General features: G+C 44.1%; 1 protein-coding gene across 5 annotated transcripts in view; it reads right to left on the reverse strand.

Annotated features, from left to right (window-relative positions):
* Positions 1-25,203, reverse strand: part of meis2a (Meis homeobox 2a) — a 79,789-nt gene that overhangs the window by 4,078 nt on the left and 50,508 nt on the right. For 2 of the 5 annotated variants that reach the window (XM_080871688.1, XM_080871687.1), the window contains exons 10-12: positions 21,927-22,003; positions 3,421-3,479; positions 1,651-1,761 (exon numbers count right to left, since the gene is read on the reverse strand). In XM_080871688.1, the coding sequence (XP_080727814.1) occupies positions 1,651-1,761; positions 3,421-3,479; positions 21,927-22,003 (247 nt within the window). Of the gene's footprint in view, positions 1-1,110; positions 1,209-1,650; positions 1,762-3,420; positions 3,480-21,926; positions 22,004-25,203 lie in introns of all 5 variants that reach the window. The other 3 variants (XM_080871690.1, XM_080871691.1, XM_080871689.1) reach the window with 3 other exon arrangements.

The following is a 25,203-nucleotide window of genomic DNA, read 5'->3' on the forward strand; positions in this document are numbered from 1 at the left end:
TTACATATAAAGGGTTCTTTTAATCAAGGTAAGTGTTATTATATTGTGCCTCATTGGGCAAGGGAGTTTAGGTGTTAAATAAAATTTCATCTGCCCCGCCGCCTTTGGGATGTTATATGTCTTGATTTTTCAAATGTCAGCACTGTGGCAGAATGGCCAGCTTAATCAGACTGCCGCCATTTAGCTATAGAGGGATTGTGTGTGTATGTGTGTGAAAGAGAGACAGAGACAGGAAAACAGTGTCTCGGAGAGGCCGTATCTGTATGTGTGAAAAAGACCCCCTCCTTTTGGACAAAGTGTGCATGCCTGTGTCTTCTACCTTATAAATTTATCTCAGTGTCTCCCTGCTCTTGTCTGCGAGTCTCAGGTCAGGCCACTCACTGCCTCCTCCCGCTCCCCAAATCGTCTCCCTCCAGTAAAAAATAATCAAAACACACAGCCCCCCCACACACTCATTCCTCCCTTTACACAGCTCAAACCAAACCCCCAGTGAAGAATCGGCCATGTCACCCGCGGCCCGTATATCTTGCTCAGGGGCCGTAATGTACTGCGGTGTTCCCGTCTTTGCATATAAGATAATTTGGGCATCAATCCTTCCCCAGACAGATTTATGTCACTCGGAGGACAGTTTCACTTCTCCTTCTTTATCGCTTCACTGGAGCCTGCTTAATTTCTCCCTGTCAGGCCCTTCCCCAGGAGATGTTATTTTTTCCCTAAATGTCCAACATTTGCATTGGCTGTCCAAGATGGGGAGAGCGATGGCGCTGTTGTGATAAATAAATTTGTGCATGCCATGCCAGGTTGTTTCTTCCCCCCCCTTTTTCTGTTGTTGTTCATGTTGTCTGGCGCCACAAGTCGGGTCCTCTCTGTCCCAGGATGATTACCCCTTTTTCTCAAGTCTTCAATTTATCCTCTACATTTAAAGCATCTTTCTGGCTACCTAAGTTGTTGCTGGGAAGGAAGGGGGCCCAAGCTTGCTGTAAAATTCTGCCCAGTGTGAGAGGACATTGTGCTGGTCAAGTGAAAGGGAATTGGGAAAAAAATAGCATAAAAATAAAACCCAGCAGCCCCAACGTGTGAAAAAAACAAGGAAAAGAACCCAGTACTTACTTCCCCCTTTTCTTTGCTTTTTGAGTTACAAGATGGAGGTTACATGTAGTGCCATTGCCCATCCATGCCCATATTCATCCCCATTCCACTCATAGGCCCTAGAAAGAAGAGATAAATGCCAGAAAAAGCATCAGCAGGAGTTTGAGTCACAGCGAGGTCAGAGACGACCAACTAGTAGAAGGGATGAGGTTGGTTAGCTTTAGATGGAAAATGAGGGAAGAGGAAGATGTGAAGAAGTGGTTTAAGAGTTTACATTTCTTGCTGGTTCCCTTAAACCCATTTGTTGTGATTATGAGATTAGAAAAAGCACAAGCAAGGCAGGCGGGGGGGACTTTTAAAGACAAGCGTTATCGTGGTTGAGGTGCACACTAGTGTTAGGTTTATGCGACTGACTTGGGAGACCTTCTCCATGCTGAGGTTACTACATTTCATGCTGCAGACAGTGGGGTCAGTGTCATTCAGCTCTTTGGTAACTCTTGTGTGGTAAAGCAGGCATGGTGGAGGGAAGACGGACGAAGGAAAGGAGGCGGATGGACTTACCAGCTGGTCGGATCCCCATGTGTTGCTGACCGTCCAGCACGAAGCTACCCATTGGCTGGCCCTCCGGACTGTACGCTGCTCCTTGGCTCACTGAAGGATCAAGAAGAAAACCTGATTGTAGTCAAAATGTGGACATGAAAAAGGAAGGGGGGAAGAAGAAGAGAAAACACACCAGACTATCAGCAATTGTCCCAGCTCCAGCCCAAACATACTGTAAGACATTGTGCTCATGTTTGTGGACAGCACTGACTGACGCGTGGCATGCAAACATGCATACAGTGGGTCCTTATGCATGCAAGCACACACGCACACACAAACACTTGTGCGTACATTCAAAACCACGCTCAAGGGAGACACATTGTTCTCTAACCGAGAGAAGAAAGCATGCAGTTTGACAGGATGGGAAGAATTTATGCCATGGCAGGCAATTCATCCAGACTCAGCCTTCAAATATTTTGTTAAATCCATAGCACATGTATATGTTTCTTTTCTTAAGAAGAACATAACATACAAATTTAGATAATCCCAAAACTGCCAGATCGTTTAATATGTATTATGGATGAATTACCTGATTAGCTGTTATAATAATAAAGAAGACAGAGCAGCAATCTTTGCTCAGCTGGATCTTATTTTGTTTATTATTAGGCTTATTGAACTAATGCATTTTGGAGACTGCAGAAACCATTGCATTCTGGGACTATAACAGAATTATCTTGGATAATCTGTAATTCTCAAAGATTAGAGGGAGATGTTAGTCATGCTGTGTTAGTAGAGATTGCTGATTGGCACACACTGGATGCAGGCTGTCAAATACTCCACACAAAAGAGCAATAAGTATAGAAAGAGGCGCCCACATTTGTAAGTGCATCTCATTTTAATCATGGCTCGTGTCGGTTTGAACAATTTCCATCCCTGAGTGTAGGGATCTTCATAAAACGAGAATTACTGTTTTTTTCTTCTTCTTTCTTTTTTTCTTTTTTGGTAATGCCAAAGTCAATGAAGCTTAGGGTGACTGAAACATTCAGCAGGATCACATAGTGGCATACTTGCTACTACTAGGTTGTGCTTTTGGAAATCTGAACACATTAGACATGGAAAATCAGTGTGTTATGATTTACCAATATAAAGTGTTCCATCTTTTTTTAAACCAATGTAAATCTCTCGTGCATGGGGGATAAATCAAGACATAATGGTGGAATCCATTAAAAAAAATCAGAGAGGTTTTGATATTTGCAATGCAGTGAATGACTACTTAAGATCAAAATTAAGAAGAGTGATTCTTGAGGGAAGGAAATAAAAATGCAGCAGAAAAATTCAGGGGAAAGCCCCCTACCTAACTGAAAAAAAGGAAGAAAAACAAAATAGCCTAAAAAAGAAGGGAGATAACTCATAAATTGCTGCTAGCGTTTTTGGCACTCCTCTTGTGTCCAATTAGTAATTCACAGAGAGACTGCTAATATACCTCTCTTGCCACTTAGACTGGGAAATCTCCAATTAGAGTCAATCAGCAAACAGCCTGCACCACTGCTGAACACATCTCATTGAGAAAATGGAAAAGGGAATGAACGATGGAAGAGGAAGAGGAGGGAGTAGGTGTAGGGTACCCCTCTAAAAATCTGGGCTCCAGGCATAATGTGCTTGCCAGTAAAGGATTTGGAAAGGGTGTCTTCATGCAGGGAAAAGAAGCCGTACTCTACTGTAGATTAGCTGGATTGTCTGTTTGGGTTTTTTCATTTTGAAATTTTTGTTTGTCTTTTCCTTTTTTTTTACCTGCTCGATTTGACTGATCGATCATGGGTTGTACTATTCTTCTCCTGGCATTGATAAACCTGGCAGAGGAAAAAATAAACACAGAGAAGAGAAAAGCAAACGTTAAATCACGCTGCATTCACACACAGAAAGATTCATCACGAGCCTCCACAAAGAAAAAACAGTTTTGCATGACTTAATGGCAACATTAGCCACCGAGTCCTTGAGAGAGGCGCTCACGACACAACAGCAACAAACAAAAGGGCAATTGTCTGCTGACTTGGGAACCCAGTGAGGGATACTTTTAATGTTCCTTATGATCTATTCCCCCCTCTTTTAATAAAGCTTTTGATTACGTTTGGTTGCTATGGGCACCAGGGAGACATTCCTCAAGTATTAAGTGCAACTTGGGCACAGAAGAACCCTCAACATGGCACATCCATTCCTCTCTCCGTCTCGCTTTCTTTTTTCTGTCACTACTGCTATAGTTCTACCCAACGCTCACCAACTCTATGTAATGTACTGCATCTTCTACAGTTATTGCACCAAAATGTTATTTTTTGTGGGGATACTTGAATTTCAAAATGAACTTTAAGTTCAAAATGCAGGACATAAATGGTTCCTTTCATTGCACCCCCATCTCTTCCCTCCCCCTCTGTGGGACCCCCAACTCTGGCTGCATTGTAGGGGGTTCTGCTCCCCTTCCAGCTGTCCAGAAATGAGGACCAGGCATGGGCCACGCCGTGCTTTCACAAGGTATTGTTATGTCAGTGAGCCCATCAATTAGGCTGTCTGAAGTTTTATCACCACCACAGCAGCGAGTAAGTGCACCTCCACAAAGCCTCCCCAGCCAGTCTTGCTCCTGTGGCTTTTCCAGTGTAGAGCCGGAGGTCATCTGGAGGTGACTGCCAGCCAGGGGCAACCTTTTTAACTTGGAATGGGATGCCTTGGGTTGTGTCAAACACAATCTGCCCACTAAGGCCAAGGAAGTTCTCCACCTTTATATCTTTCTTTTTACCTCTGTTGCCACCTCTTTTCATTCTGACTTTCTCTCATTCACTTTAATAAACCTGAAAACATAGCATGGACCTAGCTCTAGGGGTACCCCCATGTGGTTGATATTAAAGTGGGGTTTCAAATCACGTTGGAGCTGTCCAGCATGGAGTCTTTTGCTAGTTCCAAAAAACACAGTGGAGGGAAGAAAAAAAAAAGGCTTTACTGCCCTCTCCTAACATACGGGCCAAGGCACCATCAATATGGCTAAAGAACTGGTCATTAGAAGGAAGGGAGAGCTGGAACCAATTTGGGTTCCTAATCCCCCATGAAGCCCTGATACCTGCCCTTACCTTCTCCAATGAACTTAAACGCCTGTAATCTGCCCGGCTCAAAGTGACATGGTTAAATGTACAAAATGCACAGTTGGGAAAAGAAAGACGCGGTGCTCATTTGCCAGGGGGCATCCAGAGTGCAGGTACGCATGGGGTACTGCAGGCCCCTGAGAGAAAAAAGATGAAACAAACCCACATGAGAATAAGGGAGAATGAAAGAGGAAGATGAGAGGTGGAGTGGAATGGAGTGAAGGAGAGAGCTGTATTGGAAATTATACTATTGTAACGCATGATTTGCAATTTAAGGGAGGAATAAAAATGAACTTTTATTAACTCTGAAGTATTTTTGAACAAAGGGGACAAAACATTGCGCGATAGCTATGCTCCAAGAAATGCCCGAGGTGCTTCAGGGAGAAAGACGGTTCCAGCATCGAAACCAGCTGAGCAAGAAAACAGTAAGACATTCCTCGTATCACACTCCCCTCTTTAAGTACAGAGTGTAAGGCTTGCCAAAATATATGTCCTGCTTTCTCCCTTTGTGGATGCACCAACAGGCTCAAAATCACAACCATGTGCATTCTTACCTAACGTATTCTGGGTCACAGCCATAAACACATAATATTAAGAATGTTCTTCCCAGGTGCTAAATTCAACCATACGGTTTCTAGTGACTGCAGAGGAAATACTCTGTGCACTGGAGAGTACTCAGTAGGATCAAAGTGTCATTTTCAGATGGAAAAATAGTTGTTTATATTTGTGTTTTTCCATCTTCTTACAGACAATATATAAATGTAAGCATGCCGGGAAGCATTTAGCTGCCAGTGTTTACTAATTTTTAGTATCCAAACAGCTCTTGGGGTATGGAAAAATGTGGATTTTCAGATATTTTCCCAAATGGACCTGCTTCTTGTCAGTGTTCCCTGTTGGCTAACTGTCACGATAAAGATTCACAAAGACAATTTTTGCACACTAAACAAGTTGCCACAGTAACCAGCAGGCGACGATGTGCACCGAAAAGAGTTGGGGGGTGGGGTGGGGAGTGGGGGTGCCTCTTGTGGCCTTAGAGCACCTTTTATCGGTCTGAGTAAAGTCAATTGAGATTATCAGAGCTGGGCCAGATAACACTGTTTTCCCTCCACCCGTGAGCTGCTAATGGAGTGTGCTTAGAACAACACAACCAGGAATCCTCCAGAGATGAGGGCCAGTCAACTCAGATGGACAGTCAGATGGATGGATCAGAGGACCCAAAGTCCTGAGAGAGATACAGAGGTTGACCACAGGGATTTAGAATTCCTAAGCCACTTGCTAAAATGTGTATGTGTGTGTGTGTGCTGTAAATCTACACATCAACACCATGGACATAACCACAACCACCGCCAGTGTGTCCATAGGCTAACCAGAACACAGGAGGCTCACAGGGGACACTAGCTAAAAAACCTCCAACCCAAAGCCCATGTTTTATTATCTACATCTGGTGGTCTAGCTTATTATGGCCTGCCTCTGCTCAGTGTTAGAGCACAGAAACACCGACACGCACACACGCACACATGCACACATAGTACACAGAGTACCTCTCAGCATGGGAACTCCGTGCTGTCTTCAAACAAATAATTAAAGGCAAGGTTAGGGGGTCGTGTGGAGGTCATTCATTGGGATACAGCTCAGAATGTGTACAATACCCCAGGAAAAAGTGGGCTGTTGGGGGCTGCGGCCCACTGCTGTTTAATATTAGCAACTGGTTTTGTCCAGCCAATAGGCCCTAAACACATTTTCAAGCTGCGTTTCAAAAACTGCACTCACAGTGCTAAGTACACTTTAGAGCTTGCATGTTAATATGTATGCACATGTCAGTCAATATGTGTGTATAATGCATGTCAGCACATTCTTCACATACTACTGCCAGCTGGCTCACAGAAGCACTTTTATTCACTGAGATGGCGTGAAAGACGCACTTGAAAAGCACAAGCTTGTGTGCAGATACAATAATGCATCTCCACAGGAAGACCTGGTATCCATCTTCCTAATGATATAAGAAGCTAAACTTACTACGGCTGTTAGGAGTTGAACATAGTGGGCAGATATGAATGATGGAGACAGGCTAGCATGCTGTGTTTTGCTATAGCCTGTAGTTACTTGAGTGTGGGGGGACTGAGATTAAGATCTGGTCAGGCACAGAAGAAGAGATATAGATGGACTAGTGAACTTACATAATCCTAAAGCATACCACGAGACTTTATTTTTTAAGTAGAGTCCTTCAATTTTACAACGCTCCCCTTTAATGCAGCAAGCCAACTGCATCACAAGCATAATAGTATCAAAGGTTACTGGAGGTTTGCAGATGTAATCACAGCAAACCAGTCTGTCTCACTCAGTGTTGTCTTAAATTTTTTTCTTACTTCCTCATCTCAGTCTGTCAGAAAGGCCTTGTTTCTAGTTAACTGACTTGCAGCCACACCTGGTAACTCGCTCCTGTTGTCAGCATTCCTTCGCTGAGAAATTGTCATGCCAAACCACCCTACCCTGGAGCACAGCCAAGAGACGGAGAGCGAGAGGGAGGGAGACGAGACAGAGAGAGGCGAAACAGAGAGTCTCAATGCTTAGTTAGCCAATTGCGGTGGAGATCACAGGAAACCTAGCCAATCAGGAGTGGGGTCACTCGTTTGACGAGTTTGTGATGAAAGAAAGAAAGAAAGAAAGAAAGAAAGAAAAAACAAGACAGAGTGAGACACGAGAATGAAATGCAGAAAACTGAATGTGCCTTATCTAAAAAATAAGCACAGGACTACTCCAAACATAGCGCTGTACAGTGTGCAAAGCATTTAAACAGTGTCACAAAAATCGTTGACAGTTTATTGCCTTCATGGCTGACCTACACATGCCCATTTTGGAAGCTCATATACCAAGTGAGAGGGGGGCAAGTTTCCGATTCCTGGGCCCCTATTCGTCTGGCTTTGTAGGAAGATTAGATGCAACACAATCTGTACAAGAACATACTGAACTCAATCCATGATCACTGCTTGCAAACATGACTGTCCTCTGGTTCCTATTAAAGCTCATTGCTTCCATACTTCCGCTTCAGACAGAAATAAAGATTCCAAACCCCCAGCGATTGAGTCACAACTCACTAGAATCAAAGGAGGAAGGCTTTAGTTTGATGCTCTTCCACCAAAAAGAAAGGCAGAGAGACAGGAGTGGAAACTGGATGTCCTTTGACCGGGAAGTGCATGCAAATTAACCCCATGAAGAGAGTGTGTTTAGTATAAGCAAACACTAATTATGGTCCAGTCAGACACAGGGTAGTCCAAGGCTACTGAACTTCTAACACTGATCCACTGTAGTGTCAACAACGGTGATTTAATCAGCTCACATGGTCCAGGCAGGCCCCTGTAACAGTTTATACATGGCTTGCCACCAGACTGAACCTACAGTATCTGTGGATTTATCATAAACTATCACAAAGGAGCTTTTCACTCCTCTAGGATAGAGATAAGTGACAAGGAGGTAGGAATGGGGAAGCTTTCTCAAGCTCATCAGCGACAGAGTTTCCCTTTTCTATACCTTCTTCGCTTCTTTAAGTTAAAACAGGAGTCGAGAGACATGTGCCGGGCGAACATTACCTCACCCCTGTGTTTGATTTAGTGCAGATGTGAAGCAGAGCAAGACAGGATCATTTTTTTTAGAAACGTCGGTGAGGGCCCGCGTTTAGGGCAGCCACTGTGTTTACATAGTTTTACCTCTGTCTATCTCTTCCCCTCTCTCTCGCTCTCTTTCTCACATCCACTGTGCCTCCATATTCCCACCTCCCACGCCACCTCACCCCCCCACACACACTCTTTTGTCTGCCTCTGAAAGGGGGACTGTTTCACCTCTCCTCCATGGACTTTCACTGACCTGTTTTTCTTTCCCTTTTTATTACTCCACTCATTGCCCATTTGTGGCATCCCCCCCTCAGTCCTATATGACTAACATTTGCATTGCTCTGTCAGTCTAGCGGCAGAAGTCATTTCTCTCTGAAACCCGCTGAGTACGAGTCATTAAGACTCCAGTGGAAAATCAGACAAAGAATTATATATTTGTGTTGCAAACTGACAAGATTTAACGAGGAGCTAATTAAAATAAATCAATAGCACTGCGGCATGCTTGCTCTCTGTCTCTCTTTTCTCACTCTGATTCTCTGTCAGCACCAAAGAGGTGGAATACTGCAGTGTGGAGCACAACGCTAGGAAAGTAATTGTTTAGCCTTAAAACCAGGCAGCCGTCATCCATGCATTATGAAGAATAAGTGGGAACTGACTCACTCATCACAAAAGGGTAAATATCTGATAGAAATATGGAACAATAATCCCAAAAGTCTCGCTCTAAACTAAAACACCAAAGCAACACACACAACAAAAGAAACAAACATAGACATCTCTCCCTCTATTTACCCTCCCATCTAACACCTTCTCCCCTCTTCCCCCTGTCCAGTGACGGTATGTCACCTCTGGGCCTTGCAGTCCAGCAGCCTGACCCCTACAGGGCGGGCTGTACGGCACCAGCTGCTGACTGTCCGTCAAACACCTCCAGAGCAGCGTTGGGCCAGGAAGACCACGCTTGTTGCCCCTTTGATCCGGCAAGCAGCAGCTGCTGCTCCACACAGCAGCACTTTGTTCCTCTGTCTCCTCACCACACTCTGTCCTACGGCACAAAACACCAAATCCAGCGCAGAAGTGGGAAAAAAAAGTGTGGGGGTTATGGGGGTGGGGGCAAAAACGAAAAAAAAATTCCTCCCTACAACATCAACAAGCTCTGACAACGGCAGCGGGGGTTTTTCTTGGCCCCAACAGAGCTCTTAGGCATCTACTTCTTGACGCTTCACCCTCCCTTCTCTTTTAAAAGATACGATAGTTATTGTTCAAATCAGCCAGGGTGAATGGAAGGGACTGAGGCCAAGCCCGCCCCAGGCGTCAACACACCTGTATGAAAGAGACCTTATTGTAGCAACCCAGCGTTACTAACTTGCCCTAGCACTACCAGTTTTCTGAAGTAAGAAAGAAGGACCAAATCATCTCATCTGCATTTTTCTATCGACACAGTCTCTTAACATTTTCCTTCATGTATAATATTTCCTTCATTAACTTCCTCCTTTTTTTAACCGATTGCCACTCGACAGGGGTAATACGAAAGGAGTTGATCCCACAAATCTCTTGTTAGCAAGACACCCCCCCTCCCTGCTCCCACACCCACCTTAAGACAACACCTTATTAATGTGCACAGGTGTACAAAAGGTATTTTCTGCCTGCACAGGAGCCGAGGGACCAACAGCTGCATTTTTTCTTGTTTGAAGAGCGCCTGAAAACAACCAACATTCTTAGGTCAATATTAGCCCTCGTCAAAGGCTCCAGTACATAGCGCGTGACAGAGGCCGTCAGCGCTGGAAGGTAACGCTCATTCCTCATAAGCCAGCTTCTCACCTTTTGGATGGGTGAGGTTTTCCTGCTTTCACGAAGGACCAGCAAGAAATAGAACAGATACACAGAACACATACTGGCAGGCTGCCTCTCTCTCTCTCTCTCGCTCTCTCTCTCTCTCTCTCTCTCACACACACACACACACACACACACACACAGACACACACACACACACACACACACACAGCCAGGCAGGGGGAATAGAGAAACTGACTGCAGCACTATCATTACCCCAGCCTACCCATCAGCTCTCCTGAGATGAGTGGGTGTGCTTACAAGATCACCCCAATTTCACAGTTGTGAAGAGTGCCACCCCTATTGCCCACATTCGCTTCTCTTTTTTTCCCCCTCCACTATGCCAGACCTGTTGGACTCCTTTTCATGTCTTTGCGAAGTGGGCAGGTATAATCTCAGTTTCCTTCCACTTCTTAGTGCCAACATAGAAAATCTGTGGCTTTTCTCGCTTCTCTCCCCTGAATTATCTTTCCATCTCTTCTTCTTTCACCCCGTCTTTTGTCTCCCCGCTCTCTCGTTTTCTGCTCCCTTTCATTCTCAACCCCGTTTTCTCTCTCTGCCTGGTAATCGAGTGAGAGATTCCGTGACTCTGTGACTCCCCCTTATTGTCAGATATCAAACAGTGCGGCTTTGTGGATTACCATGAGAAGCTGATAATGACATGATAGAGGCGTGATATTTCAAACAAAATTGAGTGTCAATTGCCTGCATCGTCTAGGCAACACAAGTGTCTGCTCTGCGGCAGCCAGACAGGAAATAAGGCCAATCTATTTCCTTTGCTTCATATCAAACCTCTCTCCTCTCCCCCTTTTATAAGACTGTAATGGGTTCAGCTCAAAGAGAAGAAGAGAGGGGGCCTGCCAAGAGCAACAGTTACATTCTCTCTCTCTCTCTCTCTCTCTCTCTCTCTCTCACACACACACACACACACACACACACACACACACACACACACACACACACACACACACACACACACACACACACACACACATAATGTACATGTATTCTCACATTTGCAGACAGCTTGCACTCCTGAATATAAAAATGTATTAGAAGGCATTAAAAATAAAAGGTGCCCTCATCTTACCACCCCGTTCCCAAACATATGTATACATTCATATTCTCCCCCTGCTCTTGAAGTTTTTACTCCTCATGCTGGTGTGCTACTAACCGTGAATTTAGGGCAGTGAAAATGCACTGCAGTTTGAGCAATTAAAAAGTGACACCTAAACCTAGTGGATCGACCAGTGAGATTCTCTAATGCCTGGCTTTAGGTGCCGCTGCACTTGAGAGTCTTTCAGAACCAGACTACTGCAGAGTACAGGATTCAGTCTGTGTGTGTATATTTGGGAAGGGATTCTCCCTCCCTCTGGGATGTCATCATCTTCTCATCACTGGGTCTCTGGCGTGTGACTGAGTGTTTCCATCGAGCACGTTTCCATGATGTTGTCTGAGCGAGCGAGTTTGCGTCTAGCACATATTAGTGACCGCGAGAGAGTCACCGGTTAAATGTTGTCAGCTTGCCTCTCACTTCCCTATTGAATAATTAATCTGAGTTTCAATTGCACATAATCGCTTTGAAATACACACGAGTGAACTCACAGGCACACAAACACACATGCGCCGGCACAGTCAGAAGCAGAGTTTAGGGCTAAAAAGTCCAGCAGCAGGCTAGTGATATAAATAGCTGTTGTTTGTGGAAGGGACTGCTGGCAGAAGCAGCAGTGACACTGTGGAGCAGACCACAGGGACTCTGATGTGCTTGGTGGCCTGAAGCGAGCCCTCTGCCTCTCAGATCAGCTCTACCACCAACTGTGTAAAAGCTTTGACTGGCCTCCTTCATATGTGACAGCCTTAAACAAATACAACAAAGCCACATTCTATTAAGCCTACACTGCAGAAGATCCTTAAAGGTCCTTAAACTTAAGCCTCTGAACTGACATGTGGGATGTTTTTATATGACACGTCTAGTAAAAGCCCCAAAATACAGAAAACTCAATTCTCAGCCATCCGTGTTCTTTAGATTTCAACTATCCAAATACATTATAAAGAATGTATCTCATACAATACAAATGCATTACCACATCACAGCAGCCCTACCCAGCAGCCTTGACCCACACCAGTTTGCCTACAGAGCAAACCGATCGACAGAGGACGCCATAGCAACAGCACTCAATGTAGCATTAACACATCTGGAGAGGCAAGGAAGCTATGTGCGTATGCTCTTTGTGGATTATAGCTCGGCATTTAATACCATTCTTCCATACAAACTGGACGCCAAGCTAAAAGACCTAGGGCTTCCTCACAGCACCTGTAAGTGGATCAATAGCTTCCTCACCGACCGCAGACAGAGAGTGAGAGTGGGACGTTACACATCTCCAGCCCTAAATCTAAGCACTGGGTCGCCACAGGGCTGCGTGCTTAGTCCACTGCTCTACTCGCTTTATACACACGACTGCACCCCCGCCCACCAGAGCAACACCATTGTAAAGTTCGCAGATGACACTACTGTGGTGGGGCTCATATCTGGGGGAGATGAGTCTGCCTACAGAGATGAGGTGGAGCGGCTGTCTTCATGGTGCAAGGATAACAACCTTCTCCTAAACACGAAAAAGACCAAAGAACTCATAATTGACTACAGAAGACACAAGACAGAAATCCAACCACTAATCATCAGCGACGACTATGTGGAGAGGGTGGCAGACTTCCGCTTCTTGGGAGTCAGCATAGAGGGAAACCTATCCTGGAGTGTGAATACCTCTGAGCTACTGAAAAGGACACAACAGAGACTGTACTTTCTGAGAGTGCTTAGGAAGAACAACATCACACAGAGACTGCTGGTATCTTTCTACAGAGCCTCCATCGAAAGCATACTAACGTACTGCATAGGCATATGGTACGCTAGCTGCACAGTGGCTCAGAGGAAAGCACTCCAGGGAGTAATCAACGCTGCCCAAAGGACAATCGGCTGCCCTCTCCTCAAACTGAAAGACCTACACAGTTCCCACTGCCTCAAAAGAGCCCATAACATCATAAAGGACACCTCACACCCTGGACACTCCATGTTCGAACTGCTGCCTTCAGGTAAACGGTATAGAACAACATACACAAGGACTAACAGACTCAAACACAGTTTCTACCCAATTGCAATATCATGTCTCAATGCTACTAAAAGTAGATGACTTTCATTGCCCCTGTTGTCATTTGTGCCCTTGATGTTGGAATGCTTTCAGACATGTTTTGTTGGATGCGCTAACAAATTGACTGAGTGATTGATTGTTTGAGTGATATATCAACTAGGTCGTATGTTGAGTGTCTGTATGGGGCCTTAGGCCTGGATTGCTTGGGTGTATTTACTGTATGAGAACACTGTATTTTATATGTATTTCTATCTTTTATATCATATCTATTATAGTTTTTAAGTATTTATCTTTCGTGATGTTGCACTGACCGGAGACATCTTTCAATTTCATTGTACTTGTGACAATGACAATAAAGAATATTCTATTCTATTCAATATAACAAAAGGATGATAAAGCAGGCATATCTTGGGTGCTTGACACCCTCTACTACCAGACTGACACCCCATTCCACCTCACGTGCTCACAGAGTCCCAATTGAAACATCATCACCAGTAATGGGAGGAATAAATATTCATAAGGGTGGGAATAGAGAAACCCAAGATTAGGGTAATATGCCTTTCATTGTTCTTTCCCTTTCCTTTTGCCAGCGCTTCCTCTATATCTCTGTATCTTGTTATGCATGTTATGGTGTTGGATAATCTTGGCTAATTCCTCAAGCTACCTCTGATAACTTCATCAAAGTGTGTCTGTTTGCTTGCAGAGAACGTGGCAGCATGCTACTCTGTTTATTTCTCACCTCTCCCAAATTGCAAATTAGCAGGTTTGATATGTGCAGGAGTTTGGGCCACACTCCAATTAAGATTGGATTGTTTTTGTGAAGAGGCCCTCCCTCTCTCCCCCTCCTGCTCTCCCTTCCCTTTTCTGCTTGGCACCAGGTCTACTGATATCTCATCCATAACAGGCCTGAACTGGGGCAGAGCATGGCTTAAACCAACAAAGGACTATATTGATTTATAGGGTCTCCCGTGATGGGCTTATTGGCCTACACCTCAAAGCCACAGAGGGCACAGGGCCATGAATCACAGCTTCAGAAAATACACAAGCACACAACAGGTAAGAATATTACACTGCAGTGTTGCTAACAATGTGATTACAACTCTCTCCCGTTTTCTGTCCCGACCACATTTACTTTCATCACGTCTTAAAGGACGGAGTGGGTGGTAATTGGAGCTTATTTTGAATATGGCACCACAGAAACAAAGCAAAGACAGACGAACATGCCTATTTACATCGTGTTACCGTGCACCCAAACACAAGGACAGAGGGAATTGCAAATTGTGTAAGGAGGAGGTAAAGGAAAACAGAGAGTAACAGAAAGAGTGAGAGAATGAGCGTGCCTGGACAGAGAGAAAATACCTTGGTAAGGTTCAGGGAGTTTAAAGAGCTCAGCCAAAGAAGGAGCTCCTGTCCTCTCTGGCTCCAACACACACAAACACACACATACACGCACATATACCCTCAAGGCCATTCTGTTACACCTGGTCACCTTTATCCCTTTTAGTCCTCTACACCCCACCCCTGCTTTTGAACACACACACCAAAAACACATACATAACATCCATTCTCCTAATTCACATCACCACCAAGGCACACATAGCAGCACCCTGTGCCTAACACACAGCTCCGCTGGCTATCTCCCTCAGCAGATAAAACTAATTATTCCAAATCTACTCTGTCAGGTTGTCTGATCCTCTGGGGCCTCAGTTTAATTCTCTCTCTCCCTCTGTCTGTCTCTCTCCCTGTGTGTCATTGGTTCGCTCTCAGTCATAAGCCACAAAAAGACCAAGAATCTGCGCCAGATGACCTCCCAAGTAAAAACATAAACAGAGCGACTACCCATAAAAACACATATAGCATCACAACAGCTGAAGTTCATGACTTTCTTTGTGAAACCAGACTATTCAACATAACTGCCAAAATGTAAGTTCGATTTTTTAAAAAAAATGCACAACACAATAAAAATCGGGGATCGAGCCTTGCGCTCTGAGCAACTTTGAAAAATCACAATTATTGCATGACATCATCCAGCATACAATCCAAGGGACTTATGCACCTATTCAAATGCTTAGTCCCTCTGTTGGCACTTGATGTTGGCACCCATGTCAGGCTTTAGAGCTAAATAACAGGCCAATATGCCAGGCTTTCCAGCAGCACACCCTGAAAGCCTGTGGAGAAACTATTCGTCCCAATGAGCTCTAAAGGCAAATGGAAGCTCATAAACAGAGACTCGACTGTATAGACTTTGCATTTTATCTTTCAGCAGTTTCCCCCTTTTATGAGCCAGGGATCTCTATAACAGGAGGGAGAAAGGATGACAGTAAGGATGCAAAGAAAGAAGATGATGGCAGAAAGAGAAGAAGAATAAGAATGAGGTAGAGGTTGGGAGAATGAGATAGAGGAGTGCTGGGGTCACAAATCTTGCTGCTATTCTAGTACGTGACATCTTCGCTCGTTTGCGGCTGCTCATTAACAAACAATACTGCTGTGAAATTGGTTTAATGACAAAGTAATAAAATTGCTATTCTGCTCACAGATGGCCTCAGGCGCAGGGAGATTCTAGCAGGCTTACTGTGGCTGCCCGTGTGCATTAAGCTGCTTGTTCATGAAAACAGCATCCTACACTTTCTTTCTCACTATCATCAACCCTTTTTTTCTTTTTAAGTTCTTTCTCTTCTTACAAATGAAATAAATTAACCTACTTTTCTGCCTTGTTTTCTCCTTGAATTCTCCCTCTCCCACACTCTCACCCTCTTTCTCTCTCTCTAGTGGATTCTTTTCCTCGCTCTTTCTCTCTCTCTTTCTCTCGATCTCTCCCCAGTTCTCACCCCTAGTACAGAAATTACCATCTTAAAATAAAAAAAGGGGGGCCTGCCCACGCAAACGCAGCTCGACTTCATTTCAAAAGCAGAGCCCTTGTTATTAAACGACCCACCAATAAAAACCAAGCCGTTGAGGAATAAAAGAGCCAAAAGGAGCAGAGAAGTACAAAGACCTCCCTCCTCCCATCTCTCTCTAATGCTTTCTCTGTAATGCCTCTTTTAGCTCTTTGCCGCTCTATCTTGCCTGGTCTGGCTTCGTTCTTCTTGCATGCCATCTGCGCTTTGGAGAATCTTGAGCTTGCAATGGGAAAACAAGTTAAAAAAGGCATTCGTTTTCGTGCACGATCAGCCGACATTGCCAGTTTTTGTGAAAGTACCACCTGTTTTCCATAACTCATACAGAGGTGGGCACTGGGTTGCTTCATAGCCTCGTTGGGTGTCCATACCATGCTACGAGTCAGCGTGCCCCCAGTGCCTGATAAAAATGTTAGTGAGCCCTGTTAATCACAGTGAGAATTTCAGCAGGGCTAATGTACTCACATATACTGTGAGAGCACGGTGGCACACATTAGTGTCAGCTGTTTAAGACTCCCATGGCTTAAACTGTGAGTAAAGCATGTGTCTAGATGGTGCAGTTAACAGATATTTGGATCTGTAACAACCGCTGAACAAAATGAAAAAGAAAATGAAACCTGCTACGAAAAAAGAGCCCGTTCTGTTCTAATCTTGCCAATAGTGAGAATATGTTTTTCTAAATGTGTTTCTTCCTCCAAAACAGATGAAACAGGATTATTATTACAGCATCAAGAAAGCAGCCAGATCAAATGAACTTAGCGGGTAGAGGGTGTTGGTAGGGGGGATGGCACTTGGGATCCGACAACAGAGTCAATTCTGCTAATTAACTGCCAATTAGCGGTCCCTAAATGAGAGGGATCATGATGCCTGTGTTGGCAGCACCCCGATAGTCTCTCTTTTTAGTTAGACACACATATACACTCATGCTTGCACACACAGATACACCAGAGAGACACACACACACACGCAGCCACAACCTCTCCACACTCTGGCTGTATATTTAGAAAGCCAGGGGCATGAGATGGCCACTGCTGGGAGTCCCTGGTTGCAGCCAAAAAAAGGCATGACATTTCCATCTGGGTCAAAGTTAGACAGATAACCAGCAACTTAAGTCAACTAGCCCACCAATGTTGTAGAAAAGAAGAGATAGAAAAGTAGGGAGTGGGCAGTGAGCAGAGTACGGGGTGGGGGTTGGGGGGACCTCAAAAGCCTCTGTGTGAGATTCATGAGACGTAAATACTTATAAAGAATGTGGAAAAACAGGCGGCTAGGCCAGTTTCATAACTTTATGTTACATTTGGAAAATATTAGTTATTATTTTGCATTTCATAATGGGTGTCGCTGCCAAACCAGAGAATCATAAAATCGTATAAAATCGTAAAAGGCAGTGTTCCTAAGTGTCTCTTTGGCCCGAGAAAGGGGGATGGAAAATGCTTTCTAAGTGGAGGAACAAATTTGCTTTTGCTTTTTCTTTTTCGTGTTTTCAGACACCACAAACAAATGTTAACATTTTGCACATGAACCTTCAGTGCAGCCACTTTGTATCGCCGCCGAGTGATTTAAAGTCTGTAAAATCTAGAGGTGATCCAGGATGAGTTGATCTGAATGGGAATGGGGAACCTGCTGTGAAGAGAGCTACAGATCAGTCAGTTTAGAGCCATCTAAATTCAGTTTATCTGCATGCTGTGCCACAGCAGAGCACAATCGGGGGTCATAATCGGGATTCTATATAGATAGGCTAAAGTTCAAAAGGCATATAATTGTAATGACTTTTGATTTTTTATTTGCTTATTTATTTAATGTATTTTTTATTTTATTTGTGGCATTCTTTCAAGATCCTGTTTCAGTCCTGTTTAGCTTATTTCCCCAGTGCACCTGCCTGCTCAGTTACTCGACATATGAATGACATTGGTCGCACATAACGCAGTTTGCTGGCTTAGTCAGAGCACATCCTTCTGTTCTTAAAACAGAGTAATTAAACATATTATTGCTAATACAGTACATGTACAGTTATTTGTTGGCGACTGTTCAAGGTCAAAAAAAAAAAGAGAAAACAATCAGTGCACCACACTCCACACTGAACTGCCACAGAGATTGAGCCTATTTCATCTCCTCAGTGGGCACAGGCTGCTTGGCGCCGTTGTCTGGCGGATATCCTTCCCTTATCATGTGACCTGTGCTCCGACAGGGGGCAAAGGTTGGCTGCGATCCGCCTCTGTGTCTTAATAACTCACTCATTGTATTCCTTTCTGCCGCTAATTGGAGCCTCTCCTCACTGTGTGTGTGTTTGTGTGTCTGTGCATGTAGTCTCCCCTGGGCTGTAGAGAGGAGGCAGACAAGTAAAAATAGAGTGTGGCTTATTGCCCTCTTTATTGTTATTAGTGGTCCAGTGGCACAGCAGTCAGTTATCATCGATGCCAACAAATGACATATTCGCTCTCTGATTTGTTCTGCACCCCCACCCCCACCCGACTGCAACCCAACCCCCCCCTCACTCAGCCATGGAAATGGCCAACTGGCTGCCTGCGAGATGAGGGAATAATGACGGGCCGATTTCCTTCCTTTTTTTAGATGCCATTTCTTTCAGTCATCTGTCATCGGCATCATCTCTCAGGCCCATGTAATAACCCTGTGTGTGTAGTTACATGCCGCCTGTGTGAGCGCGCGCGTACCCGTTGGTGCTGTGGTAAATAACGGCAGGACAGTCGGTGTGTGTGTGTGTGTGTTTATGGCAGAGAGCGAGGGCACATCGTGCTGGGTGTGATGCTGAGACATGAAAGGATTCGGTCAGGCTCCATTTAGTTCAGAATGATAGCAGGACACTGGGAGCTGCTGAGGAAGGCAAATTTGCCGCCAGACACTGTAAACTCTAAATGCTTCTTTAGCTTATGAACACCTGTCTGCCATTTCACCTACTTCGCTATCCCAGAATGCCATGTGTGACATGGCCCTCACCTTTTCCTGCAATCTTAAACAAATGCAATTACATATCAGACCACTCCCACGTTCTCTTAGCATGACGCCTGCTGTCTCAAATGTAAGCAGGGCAAACAAAACCCCACACTATCTAATGGTCAACTAATGGTGTCCTGACACACTGTATACTCATACACATCTCTGAAGTTCCCATTAGTAATAATGCACATACAAACACACCTTTGAACGCAGGGGAAACTATTAACAGGATAATCAAGTCTTTCCTCTCATAAGCTCAACACCAGAGCAATGAGATTGTGGACTTTAACCCTTTCCTTTGCCCTTATTAACATCAAACAGCTGTTGGCGTGTGGGCTACAAACAGGTGAGGCTGTTTTCTAATTATATATTCTCGAGTTAGACTCCGCCGGAGTATCAGAGTGTGGCGCTGAGACAAAAGGGTTTAAACCAGTTGAGTTTTGCTTTCTGCCTGCACAGGTGAGCTCCAGGTAAATGTAAAGCTAGGTGTCATTTGGAGGGGATGGTGCTGGGAGGTTTGATGGGGCAAAAGGGGAGAGAGTGAGATGCACTGTCTATTGACTATCACACAGTGCACCGTTGTGCCCTCGCTGGGCTGCGATTGTGCCGGCGGACAAAGCCCTGATTCAGCACATCCTTTCCCCGAGGGAGAGCTCTGGAAACCGAAGACGGCGGCCATCCCCTCCCTATTCCCCCCAATCATCCTTTGCTTCTTTTCCCCCCTGTCTGTCGCTATCTCTCTCTCTCTCCCTCTCTCTGGTCAGTAACATGGCAGTAACCATGCATCAAAGGGAATAACAGAACAATGCAAGGGACCAGCCAGGAATTTGAGGGGGTTTTTTTGAAACAGGAATTTCATATGGCTAAGTTCTGTCATATCTGGGGTGAATGATCTGAGCAGCCACTGGACCAAATATCAAAGAGAAAAACAAAAAGGTCAGACATTTAACTATAACTCGCTACCTAGCCTAGATAGTAAAAAGTGGAAAACTTCTGCACCTTCTTCTCACCTTTCCCTTACTGTAACATAGCCAGTAACGTGGCAGAGTCACCCAGGCCTCCCGACATCAGCCGGGATGCACCACAGATACACTAATGGACTCCAAGCCTCTTCAGTAACTGGTATGTATTTTATAAGAGGCCTGGTGTAAAGTTAATACAGCTCTGTGATCATCTGTGATTATGCATCTGTGTGCGTATGCTCAAGGATGTTACACAGTGCAAGATGCTTTCAGACCAAATGGATGGCTTGAATTTCATGGCCAATGAGAAGGCAGGGACTCGTCTCAGATCTATCTCTGTCTATGTCTCTGTCTATTTCTCTCTCCTCCCAGGTTAGCAGAGTATTTCTGCATTAATCACCATGACACAGGCAAGGCAACTCAATTTTCTGCTCCTGTAGGTAAGGTGCATGGCGTCCCGAAACGGTGGCACGAGGCATGAAACAGGCAAGCGGGGGCTAATCTTTGGTTACTAGTGTAATTGAAATGCTATCCACACTGTAGGGTGCATTAAAGTCTGATAACACCGGTTCCTGTGGCCAATTTAAGTAGCTTGACTTCCCCTGGCTAGAAGGGAATAAAGCAAAGGGTGAGAAAGAAGGGGAGAGAAAGAGAGAGGGAGCGAGCGAGAGAGAGAGAAACGAAGGAGACAGAGTATGTCAGATAGTGGGGGGGAGCACGAGGGAGGGGGCTGATAGATAAGGCCGACAAACCAGGCTAATTCTCCAGGCATGTTTCTCATTGTGATCCAGGAAAAATGAGAAAAAAATGAATCACAGAACCAAAAAATCAATTGACCCTCGGGTGGCTTGTCAGGCTGCGAGTCTGATAAACCTAAAAGCTTCGTTAATGTCAGCCTGCCTGTACCCAACAGATAGAGCACTTTGTAAATGAACCCGCTTTGATAAATATATTAAGGAAAGCTGTGAATAAAAGGCACAGACTTGTCATTTGTAAATAGAACCCCCGCTACATGGAATTAGAATGATAAAATGGGGTTCCATATAATTAAGTTTGTGTAAGACCTGAAATCCGTGCAAATACCTTCCCGGAATTTTGAAAGGAAGCTGTCAGTTCAATTAATCTGAACATCACCCTGAGAATGTACTGAACAAAATTAAGCTGCAGATAAAACCTGGGCTAGTATTTTGATAAGTAATTCCTGTATCATTTCTTTGCTTCTGTGATCATTTTATTTAATCCACCACCCCCAGTTATGTGCTAAGCCATCTACAAAGGCCCTGCTGGCCAGGCCACCAAAACCTTAATCCACCATATAGCTGGTGTAAAATGGGGAGGGGGTGGAAAGGCAGTTTTGCCTTTTGTGGGGGCACCAGTGGCGGTGGTAGGTATGGTTTTGGATAAAGGGGTGGGGTGGGTGTGGGGGCTGTAGGGGTAGCTTATGATCAGTGCCTGTCTCCCTTAAATATATCCCAGTGAATACATGTGCATCAAACCACAAAGACCACTGACTTAGCCGCGGAACACTTTACAGATAACACCGGAACATCCTGGTAGCTTACATATAATAATGTTACAAAGGTTGTCTGTGTGTATGTCTATGTGTGAACCTCTGCATGTGTCTGTGAGCGATGGGGAGGGATGTACATAAACGGTTTTCACACTTTAGGAGCATTAGCCGTCTTGGCTGATGGGGAGAGGGAGGCGAAGGCTTTTGAAAATAAAAGGCAGAGCGATGCTGGTGGTGGAGATAGGGCAAGCGGAAATCTTGACTCACCAGTTGTTTACTTGCAAGATGGTGAGGCCCGTGTCTTGGGCTAGCTGCTTCTTCTGCTCTTCAGAAGGGTATGGGTGCTGCAGGAGCAAGCAGAGAGAGAGAAACAAACACATACATGAGCCTCTTTGACATACAGATTAGCATAAATATCCATGCATGTAAGCACTCGTATAGCGAAGCGCTGGAAAACGAACACGTGCTTCGAGTCAAGTTCATGGCTGTTGCTTATTACTGTATCTATTCAATATGTTCCTGTGTTTGTTGCATTGTGTAACTTAAGACTGGACCTTCTCATGACCTCCACCCAATGCTGCCTCTTGCACATTATAGACATTCACACCATACACGTGTCCACACCCACGCATACATACACACACACACACACCTACACACACACACAAACACACACGCACAGTTTAGTGCAAAACCTGTAGGAGCTGGCCAAACAAGTTTGTTAACACTGTCACCAGTGATAACCCCCATTCTTTATCCCCACCCTGCCTACACAAAAACAACATATAGCACACCTCCAGAAAGAAAAGACACTTATGACCATACACACTTTGACAAACATGACTTTCCAGTAGGCCTAAGCCATATATTGTGGTGTCTGAGAATCCTTTTATAACATACCGGCACAGCAACAGATTGAGTGGGTGAAGATTTGTGGAGAATACATTTATCTTTCCTTGAATGTCTGACATGTATCCCGGTGGTGGCTCTTTCATAGAGAGCAGCTGAAAAGAGACTAATGCTAAAAGAAGAGAATGCTGTGAAATGTGCTCCACAGATATGCCAAGATTTTTACCTGAAAATGTAATTCTCCAACAAGGTCTGCAATGATACTATTTGTGTCAGGTCCAATCTAGAGAACATTGGCTGATATAAATGGCAGACCTTGGGCTGCCTTGCTCCCCCTGGGCCTGCTATGAAGCATGACAAAACAACAGTGATCGCTGGTGACAGATGTCTTTAAGGGCCAGATTAGGAGTCGGGGCGCACGCAAACGAAACAAATGAGACACTATGTGTTTCATTCAGCCGGTGTAAACAGAAAGCATGCATGCACACAAGCACGTGCAAACAGAAATGCAAATAGACAGATGAAAATTATTCATAGACCTGACACCTACAAATCAAAACACACACACACAAATCCTTTTTGAGGTGATGTTTATAACTCCCCCTCCCCCCAAAAAGAAAAATACCTTAAATCTTCAAAACTTTAATTTGATTGTTTCAGTTCCTTTCCGGGTATATGCTCATTGAGCACATTTCACAGCTGGCAATGTATGCCCAGCTCGTGTTAATTGAATTGAATTTTAACTTGAAATGATAGCAGTTGCTCAAGAAGCATTTTCTCATTTACCGCTGTAATAATTTATATGAGAAGTCATATCAGCAGAGAAGGAGATTCCTCCTTTCAGGTAGCCCTGCCTGTTTAAATGTAGTCTGTTTTAATTAAAGAAGGGATGAAAAAATGGTTTGAGGAATGTGCACAATTAATAACAAACAAGGCTGAGATTGGACAAATAATGACTCCCGGCTGCAGAGGGGGATTAATCTGATTTGTACTTGTGTACTTAGTCCCTTTTAATATGCTAAAATCATTAACAAAGGAAAGATGATAATGCTTGCATAGAAATACATTTTTTGATTGCCAGGTGTTGACATTTCCTTGGCTACCGGAGACAGAGTTGCCAAGGTATTGTGTGTGTGTGTGTGTATGCACATTTGTGTGTGTCTCTGTGTAAACATTTTCAAGAGAAGCCACAGGGTGCACAAGATACAAGCTCTATTTTATATATATATATATATATATATATATATATATATATATATATACATATTATATATATATCCTTTTTTTTAATCCATTTTTCCTTTTAAGTATACACTATATAAATCTCGAGTATGCAAATGCGCCTAAAAACCTACACAAGTAGAGAGCTGGCTAAAGATGATGTCGTATGGAAGTGTGGAGATAGGAGCAGCCTAAATTGGAAATGGGAGTGGGTCATTTACATTGTATTAAGGCTTCCTCAGCCTCTCAGCCCCAGACCCGGTCATCAATCGCCTACTGTCAGCCAGAGCGCGCTCTAGCCTGGTGATAAATACGCTGGCCAGCGGCACGGCTCGTCCAACAGCCACCACGTAATGAATGGTTTGAACAAACAAGAAAGATGTCTCATCAAGGAGAGTGGGGATGTTAAAGCCCCCCTCGCACACAAAACCCCTGAGTAAGGAGATTTACTCTGACCGCATAGACAAGAAAAAAAAAATCCTATTTCGTTCAGCTCATACCTCTTCCCCTCCTTACTTATACCTCCCTGTGTCAGATGATCACCCCCTGCAATCTTAATACTTGTAAGCATTCGCCCATAGGCACTGCTGAGCGTACACACAGAGAAACAAATCTAAACGCAAACAGACTGCAACATACAAACAGCATGAGTACATAATCAGTCTCTTCTCTTCATCTCTGCTCGGCATTCTTTGTCTTGCATTTGTTGCTGACCCTCCATGCCCGACATATGTGTGATTTTTTTATGAATTAGAATGCAAACCAGACCTGGCGACACACACACACACACACAAACATAAACACACAGACATAAGAAACAAGCTGACATGGTGGGCCTAGTGGTTACAAGTCTGGAGTAGCTGTGAAATTGGAGAATGGTTGATTGTTAACTGCCACAAAAAATACATATATATATATATATATATATATATATATATATATATATATATATATATATATATATATATATATATATATATATATATATATATATATGGCAAAATCTTGAATGCAAAGTGATTGGAAAAAAAAAAAGTCCAATGTGTATCTTCCTGGATATGTCCCTCTCTACCATCAGGGGACGTATGACATGAGTATTTAATGGAAGGAACACAAACACAGTGGAAGATCAAAGATGGTATTGATAACCTCCCCACTGGCTTTGGAACCACTCAATATGTTCAGTTACAAACACCACAGCCAATATCCTTAAAAGAAGATTGACCACAAAATGTAAAGCAGTCTATAAATAATTAGAGGCAGACATGAGCAGTTTCAATTTGTTGTCCCGGCAGCGCGAGTCTCGGTTCGAAACAACCCCGTTAATTATTCTGAAACCTGTTAATGGAACAGGGCACATTATCCTGATGGGCACATGTTGTCTAGCTCCTGCAGTCTGACCTTAAAAAAAAACCCCACTCAGACAAACATCAACACAAACACCGATGCATACGCAGGTGGACCAAATTCTGTC

This window comes from Rhamphochromis sp. 'chilingali' (assembly GCF_963969265.1).
Source record: "Rhamphochromis sp. 'chilingali' genome assembly, chromosome: 21".
Taxonomy (NCBI): Eukaryota; Metazoa; Chordata; class Actinopteri; order Cichliformes; family Cichlidae; genus Rhamphochromis; species Rhamphochromis sp. 'chilingali'.